Source organism: Sturnira hondurensis, unplaced genomic scaffold (genome assembly GCF_014824575.4).
Source record: "Sturnira hondurensis isolate 20B ecotype Veracruz unplaced genomic scaffold, ASM1482457v3 Scaffold0021143, whole genome shotgun sequence".
Taxonomy (NCBI): Eukaryota; Metazoa; Chordata; class Mammalia; order Chiroptera; family Phyllostomidae; genus Sturnira; species Sturnira hondurensis.
The window spans coordinates 31,776,505-31,795,392 of NW_028093774.1; the positions used below are offsets into that span (position 1 = coordinate 31,776,505).

General features: G+C 34.4%; 1 protein-coding gene and 1 long non-coding RNA gene across 2 annotated transcripts in view; one reads left to right on the forward strand and one right to left on the reverse strand.

Annotated features, from left to right (window-relative positions):
- The window catches only part of LOC118976963 (uncharacterized), a 65,626-nt gene that overhangs the window by 36,798 nt on the left and 9,940 nt on the right, over positions 1 to 18,888 (forward strand). The window contains exons 2-3 of the long non-coding RNA XR_005064391.1: positions 4,953 to 4,990; positions 5,881 to 6,021. This is a non-coding gene — a long non-coding RNA (uncharacterized LOC118976963). The remainder of the gene's footprint in view (positions 1 to 4,952; positions 4,991 to 5,880; positions 6,022 to 18,888) is intronic.
- LRRC9 (leucine rich repeat containing 9) overlaps positions 1 to 18,888 on the reverse strand; it is a 96,644-nt gene that overhangs the window by 10,425 nt on the left and 67,331 nt on the right. Inside the window, exons 25-29 of the mRNA XM_037031771.1 lie at positions 15,112 to 15,220; positions 14,298 to 14,437; positions 10,710 to 10,846; positions 5,794 to 6,011; positions 3,487 to 3,555 (exon numbers count right to left, since the gene is read on the reverse strand). Coding sequence (XP_036887666.1) covers positions 3,487 to 3,555; positions 5,794 to 6,011; positions 10,710 to 10,846; positions 14,298 to 14,437; positions 15,112 to 15,220 — 673 coding nt within the window. The remainder of the gene's footprint in view (positions 1 to 3,486; positions 3,556 to 5,793; positions 6,012 to 10,709; positions 10,847 to 14,297; positions 14,438 to 15,111; positions 15,221 to 18,888) is intronic.

An 18,888-nucleotide genomic window follows, 5' to 3' on the forward strand; every position in this document is an offset into this window, starting at 1 on the left:
TTGGACCTGTTCCTGCCATTCCTTAACTGACAAGGATAGTTCACTGTACCTAGCCTATTTATACAACAATATGATTTATGCTCAACCTGTTTTGCTTCCGGGAGTCTGGAGTTTTGGTACATGATAGTCATAGGGTACCAATGTGACCAGCCCCCATCAATTCTTGAATGCTAAGTCTATTGGAATCCCCTAGGCAAAAACATAACATACATGTTGCTGCATTTTTGTTGCTGGGTGGAGTATGTGTTGTGTGATCCCCCATGGGAAAGGAAGAACATAAGGAAGTCTGGATATGGAAGTCTCATATGGATTCTACTAGACTCTGCCTGTGTCTTTTTCACTCATCACTTGTCTATGTATCCTCACTATGTCACTATCATAAATCTTAGCTATGAGTACAACTATATGCTAAGTCCCACAGTCCAGACTTTCTAGTAAATTCTTGAACATGGGTGATCTTGGGGACTGACAGCACAGCCATATGTTACACTGTTTGTGATGGTAAAACAGTCATCAAAAGAGGATGAATAATCAATCTATTTTTAAAAACGTAGTAGATCATATATGCATTAATAGAGAGAGATCTCTAAGACATATAATTCAGTAAAGAGAAAAATTTGACCACATTTTAGGCCTTAAAGTAAGTTTAATAAATACCAAAGATCGTAATAAATAAACTATTTCCTCTGATGAAAATATAATAACATTAGGAATGAATTGGGAGGAGATAACTAAAAACATAGGGTTGAAATGAACACACACATCTCAATAATTGATGGATTAAAGAAGAAATTTTTTGGAAATTAGATTTTAAGAAATGAAGAACAGGAAAAACACTACATATCAAAACATTGAGGATGCTGATAATGCAGTATTTCATAACATAAAATGTATTCACTTACAAGACATATCAAAAGTTAANTGATGAAAATGTAATAACATTAGGAATGAATTGGGAGGAGATAACTAAAAACATCTTATTGGGTTGAAATGAACACACACATCTCAATAATTGATGGATTAAAGAAGAAATTTTTTGGAAATTAGATTTTAAGAAATGAAGAACAGGAAAAACACTACATATCAAAACATTGAGGATGCTGATAATGCAGTATTTCATAACATAAAATGTATTCACTTACAAGACATATCAAAAGTTAATGAGCTAGGTATCTCCTTAAGCATTTTTTTAAAAAGCAAATTCCAAGAAACTAAAAGAAGGAAATAAAAAGGGCGGAAGTTAATGAAATAAAACAAAGAAATAATATACTTCATAAAACCAAAATAAAGTTCTTTGAAAAGATTAATAGACAAGCCTTTATCAAGACTTGTCAAGAATAAAAGAGAAAAAACAAAAATAAACAAACATGGGTATGAAAAAGGTGACAAAACAGACATAATAGAGATTTTAAAAATTCATGAGAGTACTGTGATAACAATAAATTTAAATTTAGACGAAAAGGACAATTTTATAGAAAAATAAAATTCAATATTGACTTTTGAAGAAACAAAACATGACTAGATTTATAGCTATTGAAGAATTTGAATAAGTACTTTAAATCTAATTTCAAAAAATATTAAGCTCAGATGATTTCAAAGCCAATATCTAATTATCCTTCAAGGAACATGTGTCTTCTCTTATATAAGCTAATTCATAAACTAGAAAAGAGGGAGAACTCCCCAATTAATTTCAGGAGGCAAAAAACCAGCCTTAATAACTTGAAAATAGTAGTATAGAAGTTAAAATTATAGGATAATTTTACTTATTTCCATAGATGCAGATATGCTACATGAAATCTTAGTAAATTGAATCCAGCCAAGTGTAAACATGACTAAGTAATATTCATCCCAGGAATTTAAGTGTCATTAAACACTAGAGTCTAGTCTATTAATATGATTTACATATTAACAAAGTAAAGAGGAACTGCATAACCAGTTAGTCAAAATCCAATGTCCATTCATGCTAAAAACGGGTAGTAAACTGGAATTAGAAAGGAACTGCCTTAAAATGTTGAAGGTTATCTGCCCATAACTTAGAGCAAACATCACATTTAATAGTGACAACTTAGAAGCATTCCTTTTGAAGTTAGTAACCTGCTATGATTGCTTTTATTAACACTGTACTATAGGTGCTAGTCAGCACATTAAGAGAAGTAAAGGAAATTAAAAACATGAGGATTGGAAAGAAATAATTGAGTCATGACTTACAGATAATATGATAGTTTACAGAGAAAATGCAACACACTTTACAGTCCATTAGAACTAAAAACAGGGTGTTCAGCAAGTTTCCTGGGTAAAGAATAATATACAAAAATGTAAAAAGATACTGTTTAAAATGGTTATTAAAACAGCAGACATGGACAACAGTGTGGTGATTGTGGGGGGAAGGGGGAGGTGTATATAAGGGAGTAAATGGTAATGGAAAAATACATTAAAAATAAAAATAAGATAAAAATAAAAATAAATCACAAGAGAAAAAACAATAAATCTAACCAAAGATTAAAGCCTTTTGGAGAAAATCATACATCTTTATTATAGGACATAAAAATGTAGGGACATTGTGTTTATGAATGGGACATCAATGCTATAAATGTTAGTAGAGACTAGTTACTGTATTTATTTTTTGGTAGAAATAGCCCTCTGATATGTCCCTGCTGTGCTTTCTGAACCTTTCACTCATCAACAGGGGAAGGAGAGTGACTTAATAAATCTGGAAAGCTGAAATCGGGCAGGTTTAGCTGCTGTCTTTCCTTTTGGGAAGGGGCTTATTGCTGGGAGAATGCTTTCTGTTCCTCCAGGAGAAGCTGTCCTCCCAGGTGGAAAGTCCTCAGTCAAGTATTTTCTGCTACTGGGTGATCATGATTGCCTATTTCTGGGATCTGTTAGCAGGCCCACTTGGCTTTCTCCCTAAGCTAAGCCAAGTATTTTCACCTCTCCATCTGTCACTGACATGTTTCTCAATTTGTTCAGATGTTAGGTGAACAAGGGCTATACTTATTAGATCCCTTCGAAGATTCCAACAGGAAAATTGGCAAATTTCTCCCAAAATTAATTTTTATATTCAATGCAATTCTCATTTAAATATCGAGTCTTATAGAACTTGAGAAGCTGTCTGCTAAAACTTCCAGTGTAAAGGGTCAAGAATAGCCAAGACAGCAAAGAAAGAAAAACAGAAGGTGGAGGAGGAGCGGTGCTCACCCTATTAGACATCAAGGCAATATAAAACTTTAATAATGAACACAGTATAATATTGCTATACGGGGGCTGACAAATAGGCCAATGAATATAATGTTGAACTCTAAAACTGACTCTCATATATGACAGTGGCATTTTGTACTGGAACCAGTTGGAAGAAGACATTAGTCAATAAATTGTACTTGGATCACTGTCTATGAATAAATAAAACAAAACAAATTAAATTCTTACTTTATATAAAAATGCATTTTGTATAAGTAAATTAATAAATTAAAAAAGTAACATACTCACTGGATTGCCATAAACTGTAAGCTCTCTAAGAGAAGAGATACCAACAAGTTTTTCCAGTTCTGTTATATCCTATTCAAAAATTAAGAAGTTATTTAGTTAGATCCAATATCTTCAAATATACATTTGAGGCTAATTATATGTAAGTGTTGGATTGCAGCTATCTCATGATTGAACCCTGTGAAGTGAGCTTGAGTGACAATATTTTGTATTGTTGACTAAAGACAGATCTGTGTAATATTGGTAAATTTCCAGGAAATTTGTGAGATGGTATTTTAACTTGAATTTGGCTTTGGTAGAAGAAATTATACCATAGAACTAGGTAAATACTGTTGATTGGGACTTTTTATTCCTGGAAGGTCATCTGTTAAACATTAACCAGCACACTGATGGTTGTTATATTTTGAGTACATTGTCAGGATAAACATTTATGTAGAGCCTTTAATTTAGGGCAAGAAATAGCAATTGACTATCTCCTAAAGTCATTTGCAGTCTCAGGTGATTCTTGAGACTTTTTTCCTTTTCTCTTTATTTTCACTTTTTAAATATCTTTGATAGTTGGCTGGATTGATATTAATAACGACACTAAGACTGTGATCCCCCATGATTTATCCTAGGGGTTGTCCTTTAGCTATATTAAATTTCGATAGCAAATAAGCTTGACTAGACATTATCCTGTTTAAGTTACTGGGGAGGAAGTTGCTATATGAGTTGATCTGCTATTCATTCACTTCCTTTAGGGGGTAAGAGGGATGGGGAGGGAGGTGGGGCAGGGACATTCTTAGGCAAAAGCTGGTTACCGGTCTAAACTCCTTCTAAGTATGCTGGTAACCAGATATCCTGTCAAGTAAACCTATGCTATTTATTAGAAAGAAGGTCCTAATTTATGAAGTGCTCTTGTCAGGACCTCTCTGGTTCAGGACTGCTTATGATGAATAAACCTACGATCTATAGATTTATGAGGCATGGCTCCCTGTAAAATATCATGTAAATTCAAGTATAAAATGGAGATATTTAATAAATGAAACACTCCCTTGTTGCGTGGGTTTGCCTCATTTGGAGAGCTCACATTTTATTCAAAGCTGGACAATATGTGTGAGATGTGGAGAGGAGGGACCCGAGAAGTCATGGGAATGTCCTAGACCCTGTATATCTTTGAAATTATTAGTAAAAAGGTGTGATACTGGGTAAGAGCTGTGATTCGTGTAAGTCTAACCTGACAGTCCATTGTGTTACCTCAGTTGCTGTCACTGAAAAGACTCCCCATAGGAAAGCAATTTTCCTAATTTAATTAACTTGTGGGTAAAGCTTTAGAAGAATCATTGGGTTTTGCATGGTTATGTCAGGTGAATTTACTTTAATCTTGATAAATGAATTACATGCTGTTTTTCTTCTTTGCATGTGTATTTCCTACTTGCTATGCTGTAGAAAAGGGGCACTGCTTATGACTTCTTTCTATCTCTGAACAGGCTTTTATATCAACTCAGAAGAGGCTTTCTGAACACGAGTAAGTATAGCCACCAGCAAATACTGATTGTGTACCTCTTATGTACTAGGCACTATGCTATACACTGATACAAATGTGGGCAGGACAGACTCAGTTCCTGCCCTTTGGGGGAAGTCCACAGTTCACTTTTGTCGTTGAGGTGTCTTAGAGATATAGGTAGAATAGAAAAATTGGTAAAAGGAAGGTTAATAGATCATCAGCAAAACACTTAGAAAAATGTTAGGGCTATACAAGGTTATGTATACTTTCAACCCTCTCATCCGTATACTATCTCAGGAGAAGGTCTGGGCAGGCTCAGTTGGGGCTATGGTCTAGTGGGGATTGGTTGAATTTTGAGCCGGTAAAGCTAAAGCAGGATCCTAAGGAAGCTTTAAGTAGGGGAGAGATGGAATATTAAAGCATTATCAGAAATCGATTCAGATACCAGGTAGAGCAAGTTTATATGTCAAGTTTAAATGGCCAGAGGAAGTCTGGGATTGAAATGCAGCAATAGCATGGACCAAGTAGTTAGGAGCAAAACAGATCTCTTGGAGCGGACTGCTGAGAAGAACCTTAGAACATTTAGAGTATCTTTTTTAGCAGGTGGATGCATGTGGGTTGGTCGGGTTTATGAGTCTAGAAGCAGAGTGGACATCTTTGCATCACAGGCTATCTACATGCTTCTGCACCACAGAGTGTTTACCTGGCATATAAATGATAAGTAACACATTAGCAAAATTTTCTTTTGGTGTGTTTGGAAGCTTTATGTTCAGAGGAATTATGTAAGTCTTGTAAATCTCATAACAAAAACAAACTAACATTACCTGGATTTTATTATATCCTAGGAAGAATTTTTCTAGTTTTACCAAAGGTTGTAAGTTGTTCAGCTCTCGTAGTCTATTTTCTTCCAGGTGAAGTGCCAATAGGGAGCTTGGTTTGGCAAAGGCACTATCATTAAATGCTCTGATGCGGTTATGGTCCACTACCAATTCCTGAAGTACCAGTAAGTTGTCAAGCCCTTCAACTTGACTGATTTCATTCCCTGAAAAAAGGTAAGTCATGATATGTCAATTGACCCCAAACTTCCTGAATAAAAGGTTATCTATCTTCATTTAAATATTAATTCATAAATTTATTTTTAGAAAAGTATTAAAAAGAATTTATTTTCGAGAAGTAATAGGAATGTAGTTTATAAGAAGGAAACATTATCATCAAATAATATTTGGTAAGATTTCCTCTTTATGTTTGAAAGATCAAGATGTTACATACACAATATACTGAATTAATCCAATCTCTGCTCAGTAATTAAGTACTAAAATAGTTGTTATTGACAAAAGTAGGTGTACAAAAATGCTGCAAAAGATATGCCTTTTGAGTATATCTGATTATTCGAATAGGTAATTTAAATAAGTAATTTATTAAAATAAACTAACTTTTATGTTACTAAATTGGAAAAATATATCTTAAATATGTTTTTATTTCACAAAAACATATTTTTATACTACAACCACATTAAAAATTAAGGATACATTACATTGTTTAAAACCTCAATCCTTTCTTTATAATCTATAATTTCTCTCTACTGTAGCAATCAATAGCTTTATAAATATTAACAATAATTTATATGAGATGACCTTTGAATTGATTAAATATTTTTATATGTGTTTCCTAATAGAGTCTCAAAATAGGACAGGGAAAATGTTATCATTTTTAATTATCATAAAACTGGGAGTAAGAGAAATTAAGTGCTTTGTTCAAAGATACAAAAGTGGCAATACCAGGCCTAACCTAGACCTTTTGTATTTTAAGTTCAATGCTGCTTCTACTATGCCATACAATGTTTCATTGTAATAGACTGAATTGTGTTCCCTTCCTCCATAATTCATATGTTGAAGTTCTAACCCCTAATACCTGAGAATGTTATTGTGTTTGGGGATATGGTTTTTAATAGAAGATTAAATGAGGTTATTGGGGTAAGCCCTAATCCAATATGACTGGTGTCCTTATAATAAGAGATTAGGACATAGAAACACACTTAGGGAAGATGATGTGAAGATACAAATGCCATCTACAGGCCAAGAAAAAAATCCCCCAGATCATGGATTTCTGGCTTCTACAACTATGAAAAATTGAGTATCTGTTGTCGAGCCACCCCCACCCCCGTCTCTTTATTGTGTCTGCCCTAACAAATGAATGTGTTACTAAACATGTGATCCTATGATCTTGGGATTTTTCTCCTTGAAATTTAATATATTTCATCTAACTTAAGACAGCAACAATATTAAGATATGTCAATATTTTATGTACACCTTTAGAAAGAAAAAACTTGGTTAAGTCAACCATGACAAACCATCAGTTAAGAAACAATCATATTTGAGACGTACTAAATGTAAAAAGTATGTATCAGAATTGTTGATATATGGTAAATTTACATTTTGTTCTGTTCTTATAGGGAAATTGATAATATCACAACCTTCAAGAAAATTGCACACAGAGCTTGTGATTTTAAAAATCACAGACGTTGAAACATTGCCAGTGCCTTACATATAAATTTAAAACATTTATTCAAGTAAAAGTGAGAAAAATAACTCAGTGTATTAATATAGTACATTCATGAAATTATGTATCTAGACTATTACTTTTAATATTTTAAGTCCAGCAGTATAAAAATCATATCAGATGGCTTCAAGTACTGAATAATGTCTACAGTGGCATATTTTTGGCCATAATTGATTTTGAGATGTTCATTAAGCATATTTAAGGGAGACAACTCCAAGAAAACTATGCTAAATATGTTTTTAGGAATCTTATATTTCTGTAACTAATAGCATTTACATTTGTTTGAAAAACTTCCACCGAGGCTGCCAAAATGAGGAGATAAATAAACATGGCCCAAGTGAAAAATCTCCAAAGAACTAAATAAAATGAAGATGAATAATCTATCTGATGCAGAATAACACTGGCTATAAGGATGCTCAAAGAACTCAGTAATTCAACAGCATAAAACAGAGCCAGGCATATATAAAGGATATACTAAAGGAAATGAACAATTTGCAGAGAATCAACAGTAGAGCGGATGAATCTGAAAATCAAATCAATGATTTGGAACATAAGAAAACAAAAATCAACCAAGCACAGCAACAAGAAGAAAAAAGAATAAGAAAAAAATGAGAATAGTGTAAGAAGCCTCAGCGACAACTTCAAGTCAAACAATATTCACATCATAGGTGTACCTGAAAGAGAAGAGAGAGAGCAAGAAATTGAAAATCTGTTTGAAAAAATAATGAAAGAAAACTTGCCTGATTTGGTGAAAGAAATAGACATGTAAGTCCAGGAAGCACAAGTCCCAAACAATATGGATGGAAACAGGTCCACACCAAGACACATAATAATTAAAATATAAAAGCTTAAAGATAGAGAATCTTAAAAGCAGGAGGAGAAAACCAGTTACCTACAAGGGAGTTCCCATAAGGCTGTCAGCCAATTTCTCAAAAGAAACTTTGCAGGCTAGAAGGGACTAGCAAGAATATTTGAAGTTAGGAAAAGGAGGGAGCTATAGACAAGACTGCTTTAGCCGGCAAAGCTATCATTTAGATTCAAAGAGCAGATAAAGAGCTTCCCAGACAAGAAAATACTAAAGGAGTTCATCATCACCAAACCATTATTATATGAAATGTTAAAGGGAATTATCTAAGAAAAAGAAGATCAAAATTCTGAATTAAAAAATGGCAATAAACACATACCTATCTACAATCGAATCTAGAAACCAACTAAGTAAATGAGGACAATGGATAGAATCATGGATATGGAGAATATTTTGATGGTTACCAGATAGGAGGGGGCTTTTGAGGGAATGGGTGAAGATGTGAGGGGATTAAGAAGTATAAATTGAGCCCTGGCTGGTGTAGCTCAGTGGGTTGAGCACGGGCCTGCAAACCAGAGGGTCACGGTTTGATTCCCAGTCAGGGCACATGCCTGGGTTGCAGGCCAGTTCCCAGCAGGGGACCCACGAGAGGCAACCACACATTGATATTTCTCTCCTTCTCTCCTTCCCTTGCCCTCTAAAGATAAATAAATAAATAATTGTTTTTAAAAAAGAAGTATAAATTGATAGTCACAGAATAGCCATGGGGATGCAAAGTACAACATAGGAAATGGAGTAGCCATAGAACTTACGCATGTGACCCATGGACATGAACAAAGGTGGGGGGATGGCCTGAGGGAGTGGGGTGGGCCAAGGAGGAAAAATTGGGACAACTGTAATAGCACAATCAAAATATTTTTAAAAAGAAAAACTCCCACCTGTTTAACTAAATAGTTAAATTTTAGATACACTTGACTCTTAAGCCTTAAGATTCTAACTTGATTTCCCACAGCCCAACTGTACTCTTCCCCGTAGATTCCACCTTCCCCACCTTCTTGTACATTTAACACAACACATTCCTTAGCTCTCTTGTGGACCCTGGCATGGCCTAATTTTATCACTGTCTACATTTATGTACTCCCCTACAGATTTTGCCCTTGTCTTAATTAACTTTAGACTGATCTCAGAATCCTCTCCTCCTGTTCAGTATATTTAACCTAACTTACTTCTCTAAATATGCCTATAAACTCACTAGCCATCATCTATCACATACTTTGAAAAGTCTGTCTTTCAGGAAAAAATTACTATACTCAGATCAATGATACAGCTATCTTCCCATACAACTCACTGATGTATCTCCCAATGTTTCTTCTGTGTCATTAATTATTTTTATTAAATTTATTGGGGTGAAATTGGTTCATAAAATTATATAGATTTCAAATGTACAGTTCTGTGATACATTATTTGTATATTGCTCTGTGTGTTTACCACCCAAAGCTAAGTCTCCTTTAATCACAACATATTTGATCCCTTTTATTACTATACTAATGTTCCAACCCCTGTTTTTTTCTCATGCTACTTTTCTAAAAATTTACAATTCCTACCATTTTCAACTGCAAAAATGAACATTATCCATCAAATTGATCATGTTCAGAAACTTTATAACTCTCTCAGAAAACTGTGCATTCTTTGTTTTCATCAGGTTGGTCCCTGTTCAAGTGTTGGCCTGTGGACACCACAGTCTTGCCCTTGTGACTGTCCCCTCTGCCACCTTGGTGGTAGCAAAGCTCTTGGTAATGCTCACCTTCAATCTAAAGTCTATGAACCTTTCAAAAAGTTCTAGATGCATAGAGAAGTTAATGCTTCAATTTCTCTTTAAACTTCTATTGCACTTAAGTTAATAATACAGTGTCAGAACTTAATTTATCTTTGTTTCAGTATACCTCTGAATAGGTAGATCTTAAATTACTATAGAGCAAGGATCTAAATTATATATAATTACAACAATATAATATTTCTATATCTTTTTTAGTACTTAGCACAATTCTGGGTTTAGCAAGTACTTATGAATTACTCACTGGTACTTTCTATTGTTTTTAAAATAGGATATGATATAGAAGTAAATTATGATGTAATAACTGCACATAGTCCTAGGATATTGCATCTTCTAGGGTAACATTCAATAATCCTAGAATATTACATTTTCATGATTTATGTAAATATCCCAAGAAAAACCCATTTGTGATCACTAAAATACTTTGGTCAGTGAGTCTGTTTTAAGTATATGTTGATGCTTGTATTTGTTTATCAAAAAGGATAATGATCAAGTCAGTTTTTAATAACAAAGACTTACACATCAACAATGTTGCTACTCACCCTGTAGAAAGAGAAATTTTAAATTTCTTAGTCTGTTTAGTTGTAGCTGAATTAAATTGCAAATTCCATTGTAGCCCAGATGAAGAACTTCTAAGCTGTGCATTATTGGAGGCAGATTTTCATTGTTCATTACATCCCTGAAACACATATGTAAGTTTGATCCCATAAACTTAATCTCAAACCAGCTATATCATAAAAAGACAGTCTGGCATGTACTTACCATAAAATGAAAAGCATGGGTGAGTACAGTTAGCCAAGAAACAGTAAAGAAAGAGGAAAAAAATGCATCCAGATTGGAAAGGAATACATAAAACAGTCTGTATTCTAAGATGACATAATCTTGTATTTAGAAAATCCTAAGGAATTTACCAAAATGAATCCAGCAAAATCACAGGGTAAGAAATTAATATACAAAATCATTTGAATTTCTATATATCAGCAATAAACTGAGAATGAAATTAGAAATTCTATTTACAATAGTATAAGAAAGAATAAAATACTTCAGAAAAATTTAACAAGAGAACTGCAAAATGTACACATAGAAAGTTACAAAACATTGCTGAGATAAATTAAAGATCTACATAAGTGAAGAAATATTCCAGCCCTGGCTGGTGTAGCTCAGTGGATTGCGCACAGGCCTGCGAACCACATGATCGCAGTTCGATTCCCAGTCAGGGCACATGCCTGGGTTGCAGGCTGGTTCCCTACAGGCCAACTCCCAGCAGGGGACGCAGGAAAAGCAACCATACATTGATGTTTCTCTCCCTCTCTCCTTCCCCTCTAAAGATAAATAAATAAAATTTAAAAAAAAGAAATATTCCATACCTATCTATTTTCAGTATTATTGAGATGGCAGTTCTCCCCAAATTGATCAATAGATTCAATGCAATCTCTATCGGAAGTTCAGCAGGCCTCCCCTCAACCCAGCAAAATAACCATCTTATCCTAACAATTATAAGGAAATTCAAAGAACCCAGAATATCCAAAATAATGTCTTAAAAGGGCAAAGTTAAAGGGTTTACAATCCTTGATTTCAAAACTTATTATAAAGCTATAGTAATCAAACCAGTCTGGTACTAGTGAAAGGTCAGATACATACATTAATGTAATGGAGTCCAGAAATAAACTGTTAGAATTATCATCAACTACTTGTCAACAAAGGGACCATGGAAATTCAGCAGGGGAAGGATAGTATTTTAAATGCTGTTGGGACAAATGGATAACAACATGCAAAAAGATGAATTTAGACCTCACAACATGCACAAAAATTGACTCAAAGTGGTTCATAGTCCTAAATAGAAAAGAGAAAAACATAAAACTTTTAAGAAAACATGAGAAAAATCTTTGTGGCCTTAGTTAGATTCAGCAAAAAATTCTTAGGTACAACACCAAAATCACAATCTGTTAGAGAAAAAGTTATAAATTGGACTTACAAAATTAAAATTTCTTAAAAGATGCCATTTAAGAAAATGAAAAGCCATACACTGAGAGAAAATACTTATAAATCATTTATAATATTTAATTGAGGGCTTATATCCACAGAATATTTAAAGAACTCGATAATAGAAAGTCAGACAAACTAATTAAAAAATAAGTAAAAGATTTGCCCTGGCTAGTGCAGCTCAGTTGGCTGGGTGTCATCCAGAAAACTGGAAGTTTGCAGGTTTGATTCCTGGTTAGTGCACATGCCTAGGTTGAGGGTTGGGTTCAGTCCCCAGTCAGGGCACATGGCAGGAGGCATCTGATGGATGTTCCTCTCTCATATCAATGTTTCATTCCCTTTCTTTCTCCCTCCCTTCCCTTCTCCCTGAAAATAAATAAATAAAATCTTTTTTAAAAAGTTAAACATTAATTTACTATATGGTCCATCAGTTTCATTTCTAGGTATCTACCCAAGAGAAATGAAAACATAAGTGTACACAAATATTTCTACACAAATGTTTATACAACATTACCCATACTACCTCCAAAGTGGGGACAATCCAGATGTCCATTAACTGGTGAATATATAAATAAAGTGTGGCATATCTATACAATGGAATACCCAACCTATTCAGCAATAAAAAAAGTGAACTACTAGTACATGCTATAACATGGATGAATCTCAAAAACATTATGTTAAATATAAGAAGGCAGATGCAAAAGAACATATAGTATATGATTCCACTTACATTAAATGTCTAGAAAACACGACTTTATAGGAAGTGAGTTAATGGTTTCCTGGAGCTCGAGGTGGAAAAAGACATTGATTGCAAATGAACCTGAAGGATCTTTTTTGGAGTGTGATGGAAATGTTCTAGAATTGTATTGTGGTAATAGTTGCACCACTCCATAAAAATTATACACTGAAATGAGTGAATATAGGATGTATTCTGTATTTTAATAAGACTGTTGAAAACAAATATGAATAGTTCCCAGTATAAAGGATGTGCATAAATTAAATGTTCATAGCAGCTTTAATCAAAACAGCCTCAAACTGGAGTCATTCCAAGTGCTCACCAACCATAAATAAATAAACAACTTGTCATATAATCTATATAATGAAATTCCACTGAGCAATACAAGGAATTACTGACACTTGCAACAAAAGATAACTCCCAAAAGAATTATGCTAAATGGAAGAAAGACACAAAAGATTACTTACTATATGATTCTAATCATATTAGAATCTAATATAATTTATAATCTAATATAAAATTCTAAAAAAGGCGAAATTTTTAGTGATAGAAAGCTGATAGATCAGTGGTTGTTGCCAGGGCTAGCGTCTAGGGGGAGGGGATTGCAAAGAGATAGAAGGAAAGTTTTAGAAACAGGAATAGTTCATACCTTGATTGTGGTAATGGTTATATGACTGAATACATTTGTCAAAATTAACTAAAATGGTGAGCTTTATTATATGCAAATTATATTTCACTAAAAATAAGAAAAATGCAAGGAATACTCTTTATTGGGGAAAATTTAATAAATGTATTCTAACTTGGATATTTATTTATTTATATTCTACTAAAAATGTGTGGGAAGGTGGGCCGTTATGTTCTCACCTTCTTCATAATGTATCTTTTCCATTGATGCTGGGGCATTAAGTAACCAGATAAATAATTTAGAAATAAAACAAAACAAATGTTAAGAGAAACCTGACTCTATGCTCCTAATTTAGAGATTCTTTTGTGGTGTGAATAAAATGTTTTGGAATTAGATGGCTGTAATGGTCACACAGTTTTGTGAATATACTAAAATAATCACTGAGTTGTACATTGAGGGTGAGTGTGTGTGTACATTGTGAGTGTACATTGAGGGTGAGTATGTGAATTATATCTAAGTTTAAAAAACAGATCATTAAACATACAAGGTTTTTTATCATTTTCTTTTTTTACAATATGGATGTTAAATGGGGGGAATGGAAAAAGCAATGACAAAGGAGTATTTTTAAGTATCTTTTTATATGCAATGTTCATCTTTGGCATGTAGCTATTAAATAAGTATTAAAATAAGCTAAATGTATGTTACTGCTATTATTAATGTGACTTGCTATTTTTAAATTCCCAACCTAAATTATTTATAATAGTAAAAAAAAAAAAAGAACAATACCGGTTCATTTTTGAAGTTCCCTGCTGTCCATAACCACTTGAAGGCACTTTCTGGTAGAGCAGCTGTCTGTTGGTCAAGTGAATCTGAGGCTTTAGTCTGGGCATGATTGATTCAATATGATTATAGTTGAGGCATAAGACCTACCGAAAAGAATACTTTATTAATCAGACATTCAAAATAAATGTTCCCATATGTATATAATCTTTGGTTTGAGATTATTAACATCTTAAAAGCTATTAAAATGGTTGGACTATACAATATAATTTAATAATATCAATGTTAAAATGACAAATTTTTATATTGCAAATTGTCCAATTTGGCTTTGAATTTTTTTAAATTATCTGACATGCTGGGAAATGACAACATTTTAAACAAAATAATGGAGACTCTAGAAGGCTGCTCGACTTTCTCAATCGGCACTGACTTCTCCAAGTCTGATTTAGGTGAAATAACTCTTTAGTTGGAGAGACTGCTATTTCTCCATATTTAAAAGACCGTAGGAGAGGGTTCAGTCAAGGATGGGAGGCAGTGAGGCTGCGTGGAGTGTTGCCCTGTCCTCCAACTTCACACCACACATGGTCACTATTGAGGCAGCCCTCCACCCTATCTCCTGTGCCCAGTAAGGTTTACTGCTTACAAGGCAATCACAGAAAACTGAGGTCAACCAAAACACTGCTGGGAGGTTATACTTTTTGTTTGGTGAAAAAAAAAACACTTTAGGAATATTTTTTCTTTAGTACCATGAAAATACATTTTAATCCAAAGTAAAGATATAGCTTACATTTAAAACTTGGAAAGAAAATTTATGACTTACCTTCACATTAGGCAAGTAGATTAACCCACTGAATGAGGTAAGATTATTGTTCTGTAGATTCACATTACACACATTTCTAAATTGGTCAACTGGAATCAAATCCACAGTTCTGAATTTAGACAAAGGAATATAGTTATAATTTTAATAGGAAAATTATATAAGTGAATCCCTCATGTACAAGACCAAAAGCATTTTAAAAAAACCTCATCTGACAAATGTTATGAAAAAGAATTGTTTTCATGTAATATGTATGGTTGAAATGATCAGATAAATACATTTTTTTTGTTTTTTTTAAAATATATTTTATTGATTATACCATTACAGTTGTTCTATTCCCCCCCTTCATTCCCCTCCACCCGCACCCTCCCTCACCCGCCATTCTCCCCCCCCCTTAGTTTATAACCACGTGCCTCAAGTTCTTTGGATTCTATATTTCCCCCACTATTCTCGCCCTCCCCCCTATCTATTTTCTACCTACCATCTATGCTATTTTCTGTGCCTTCTCCCCCTCCCACCCCCCTGTTTCTAACCCTCCATGTGTTCTTCATTTCTATGGTTCCACTCCTGATCTAGCTGTCCTCTTGGTTTGCTTTTGTTTTAGGTGTGGTTGTTAATAACTGTGTGTTTGCTGTCCTTTCACTGTTAATATTTTTCATCTTCTTTTTCTTAGATAAGTCCCTTTAGCATTTCATATAATAAGGGCTTGGTGATGATGAACTCCTTGAACTTGACCTTATCTGAGAAGCACTTTATCTGTCCTTCCATTCTAAATGAAAGTTTTGCTGGATAAAGCAATCTTGGCTGTAGGTCTTTGGATTTCATGACTTGGAATACTTCTTTCCAGCCCCTTCTTGCCTGTAAGGTCTCTTTTGAGAAATCCGCTGACAGTCTGATGGGTACTCCTTTGTAGGTGACTGTCCCCTTATCCCTTGCTGCTTCTAGGATTCTCTCCTTCATTTTAGTCTTGGCTAATGTAATTATGATGTGCCTTGGTGTGTTCCTTCTTGGGTCCAACTTCTTTGGGACTCTCTGAGCTTCCTGGATTTCCTGGAAGTCTATTTCCTTTGCCAGACTGGGGAAGTTCTCCTTTATTATTTGTTCAAATAAGTTTTCCACTCGTGGCTGTTTCTTTCCCCCTTCTGGTACCCCTATAATCCGGATGTTGGAACGTTTAAAGATGTCCTGGAGGTTCCTAAGCCTCTCCTCATTTTTTTGAATTCTCATTTCTTCATTCCTTTCTGGTGGGATGTTTTGTTCTTCCTTCTGGTCCATTCCATTGATTTGAGTCCCCGTTTCCTTTCCATCACTATTGGTTTCCTGTGCATCTCCCTTCATTTCAATTAGTTTAGCCTTCATATGTTCCACAAATTAGAGGAACAAAGTCACAAATTCCAGATAAATACATTTTTAAAGGAGCACATATGTAAGAAAATGACAGAATTTCATTGCTTTAAAAATGTCTATTACCTCATAAACATAACACTATCATAAAAAACCTTAAAAAATAAACATCTTCAATTTCTTCATAAATTCATATGTTCATGAAATCATAGTGGAGCTGAAATCACAAGATTTTCAGGTTGTAAACTGCAGACGATATATATTAAATAGGTTGTTTCTGAAGAGCCAGGAAAGAATTTGGAATGGGGGAAAAGGAGAAAACAAGTAAAATCTTTGAAAACAGGTATTTCTGTGGGGTCTCCTGAAATCTTTTATTGCACTCCACTTTTAAGGATGTTTTCGTAATTAAATGGAATGCTTAATTCTTAGTCTATGGCTTTATAACTGTTACACCTTTCTTTGAGCCATAATAGAGAAGGGTAAACAAAATTCTAAACTGTGAAATTACAATTATGACATACTTTTATCCATTAATAAGCCATCCATTCATTCAATATATTTTCATTAGTATTTCCTAATTGCAGACAATATGTTAGAAAAGGTTACAGCAAATATGAAAAGACACTGTCTTCCCTCAAGGAATGGGATCCAGAAAAAACTGAAATAAAAAAAGAAAATTGCTATAAATAGAGTCAGTTGTAAAGTATTTTAGAGAAGAAAAACCTATTTGGAAAGTCAAGGCTTACTTCACCGGGGAGAAAGCTCTTAAAATGAAACTTGCAGATTTTATAGGCATTTGTTAGGTAAATTAGAAAAGAGTTCTAGGCAGTGGAACAGGCATAAGCAAACACAGAAACATGAAGCACTCTTATAACTAAAGATTGTATCTTATGATTAAGATTGAAGAACTAGTATATTTTAGAATTTCTGGAGTATAAAGAGTTATGGGGCAATACAGGTAAGGATTACAAAAGATAAAAATAGATAATTAAAGGGTTTTCTGTGCTGTACAAAGGGACTTTAAATATTTTTTATACACGTGCAAGCAAACATTGAATGGTTGCCTCCTGGGTGCCCCCAGTTGGGGACCTGGCCTGCAACCCAGGCTTGTGATCTGACAGAATCAAACCAGTGTCTCTCCATTTTGGGATGACACCCAATCAACCCTGGCTGAGCCACACCAGTCAGGGCAGTAAAAGGGACTTTATTTATTTATTTTATATATTTTATTGATTATGCTATTATAGTTTTCCCACTTTTTCCCCCTTTATTACCCTACGCCCTGTACCTGCCTCTCAACCATCATTCCCCCACCTTAGTTCATGTCCATGGGTTGTACATATAAGTTCTCTGGCTTCTTCATTTCCCATACTATTCTTAACCTCCACCTGTCTATTTTGTACCTACCATTTATGCTTCTTATTCCCTGTACCTTTTCCCCATTTTCTCCCCTCCCCTTCCCTGCTGATAACCCTCCATGTGAATCTGTTCCTGTTCTAGTTGTTTGCTGAGTTTGTTGTTGTTGTTTTTTTAGGTTCAGCTGTTGATAGTTGTGAGTTTGCTGTCATTTTACTGTTTGTATTTTGATCATCTTTTTCTTAGATAAGTCCTTTTAACATTTCATATAATAAGGAGTTGGAGAAGATGAACTTCTTTAACTTTACCTCATCTGGGAAGCACTTTATCTGCCCTTCCATTCTAAATGATAGCTTTGCTGGATAGAGTCATCTTGAATGGAGGTCCTTGCCTTTCATGACTTTGAGTACTTCTTTCCAGCCCCTCCTTGCCTACAAGATTTCTCTTAAGAAATCAGCTGGGGCTTATGGGAACTACTTTGTAGATAACTGTCTCCTTTTCTCTCGCTGCTCCTAAGATTCTCTTCTTCTCTTTAGTCTTGGATGATGTAATTATGATGTGCCTTGGTGTGTGCTTCCTTGGGTCCAACTTCTTTGGGACTCTCTGAAATTCCTGGACTTCCTGGAAGTCTATTTCCTTTGCCAGGTTGGGAAAGTTCTCCTTCATTATGATTTTGAATAAGTTCTCAATTTCTTGTTCTTCCTCTTCTTCTGGCATGCCTGTGATTTGGATGTTGGAATGTGTGAGGTTGTACCAGAGGATCCTAAGCCTCTCCTTGTTTTTTTGAATTGTTGTTTCTTCATTCTGTTCTGGTTGAATGTTTATTTTTCCCTTGTGATCCAAATTGTTGATTTGAGTCCCACTTTCCCTCCCATCACAGTTGGTTCCCTGTGCATTTTCCTTTATTCCACATTGCATAGCCTTCACTTTTCCCTCTATTTTGTGACCATACTCAACCATTTCTGTGAGCATCCTGATTACCAGTGTTTTGAACTCTGTATCTGACAGGTTGGCTATCTCTTTAACACTTAGTTGTATTTTTTCTGGAGCTTTGATCTCCTCTTTCATTTGGGCCATATT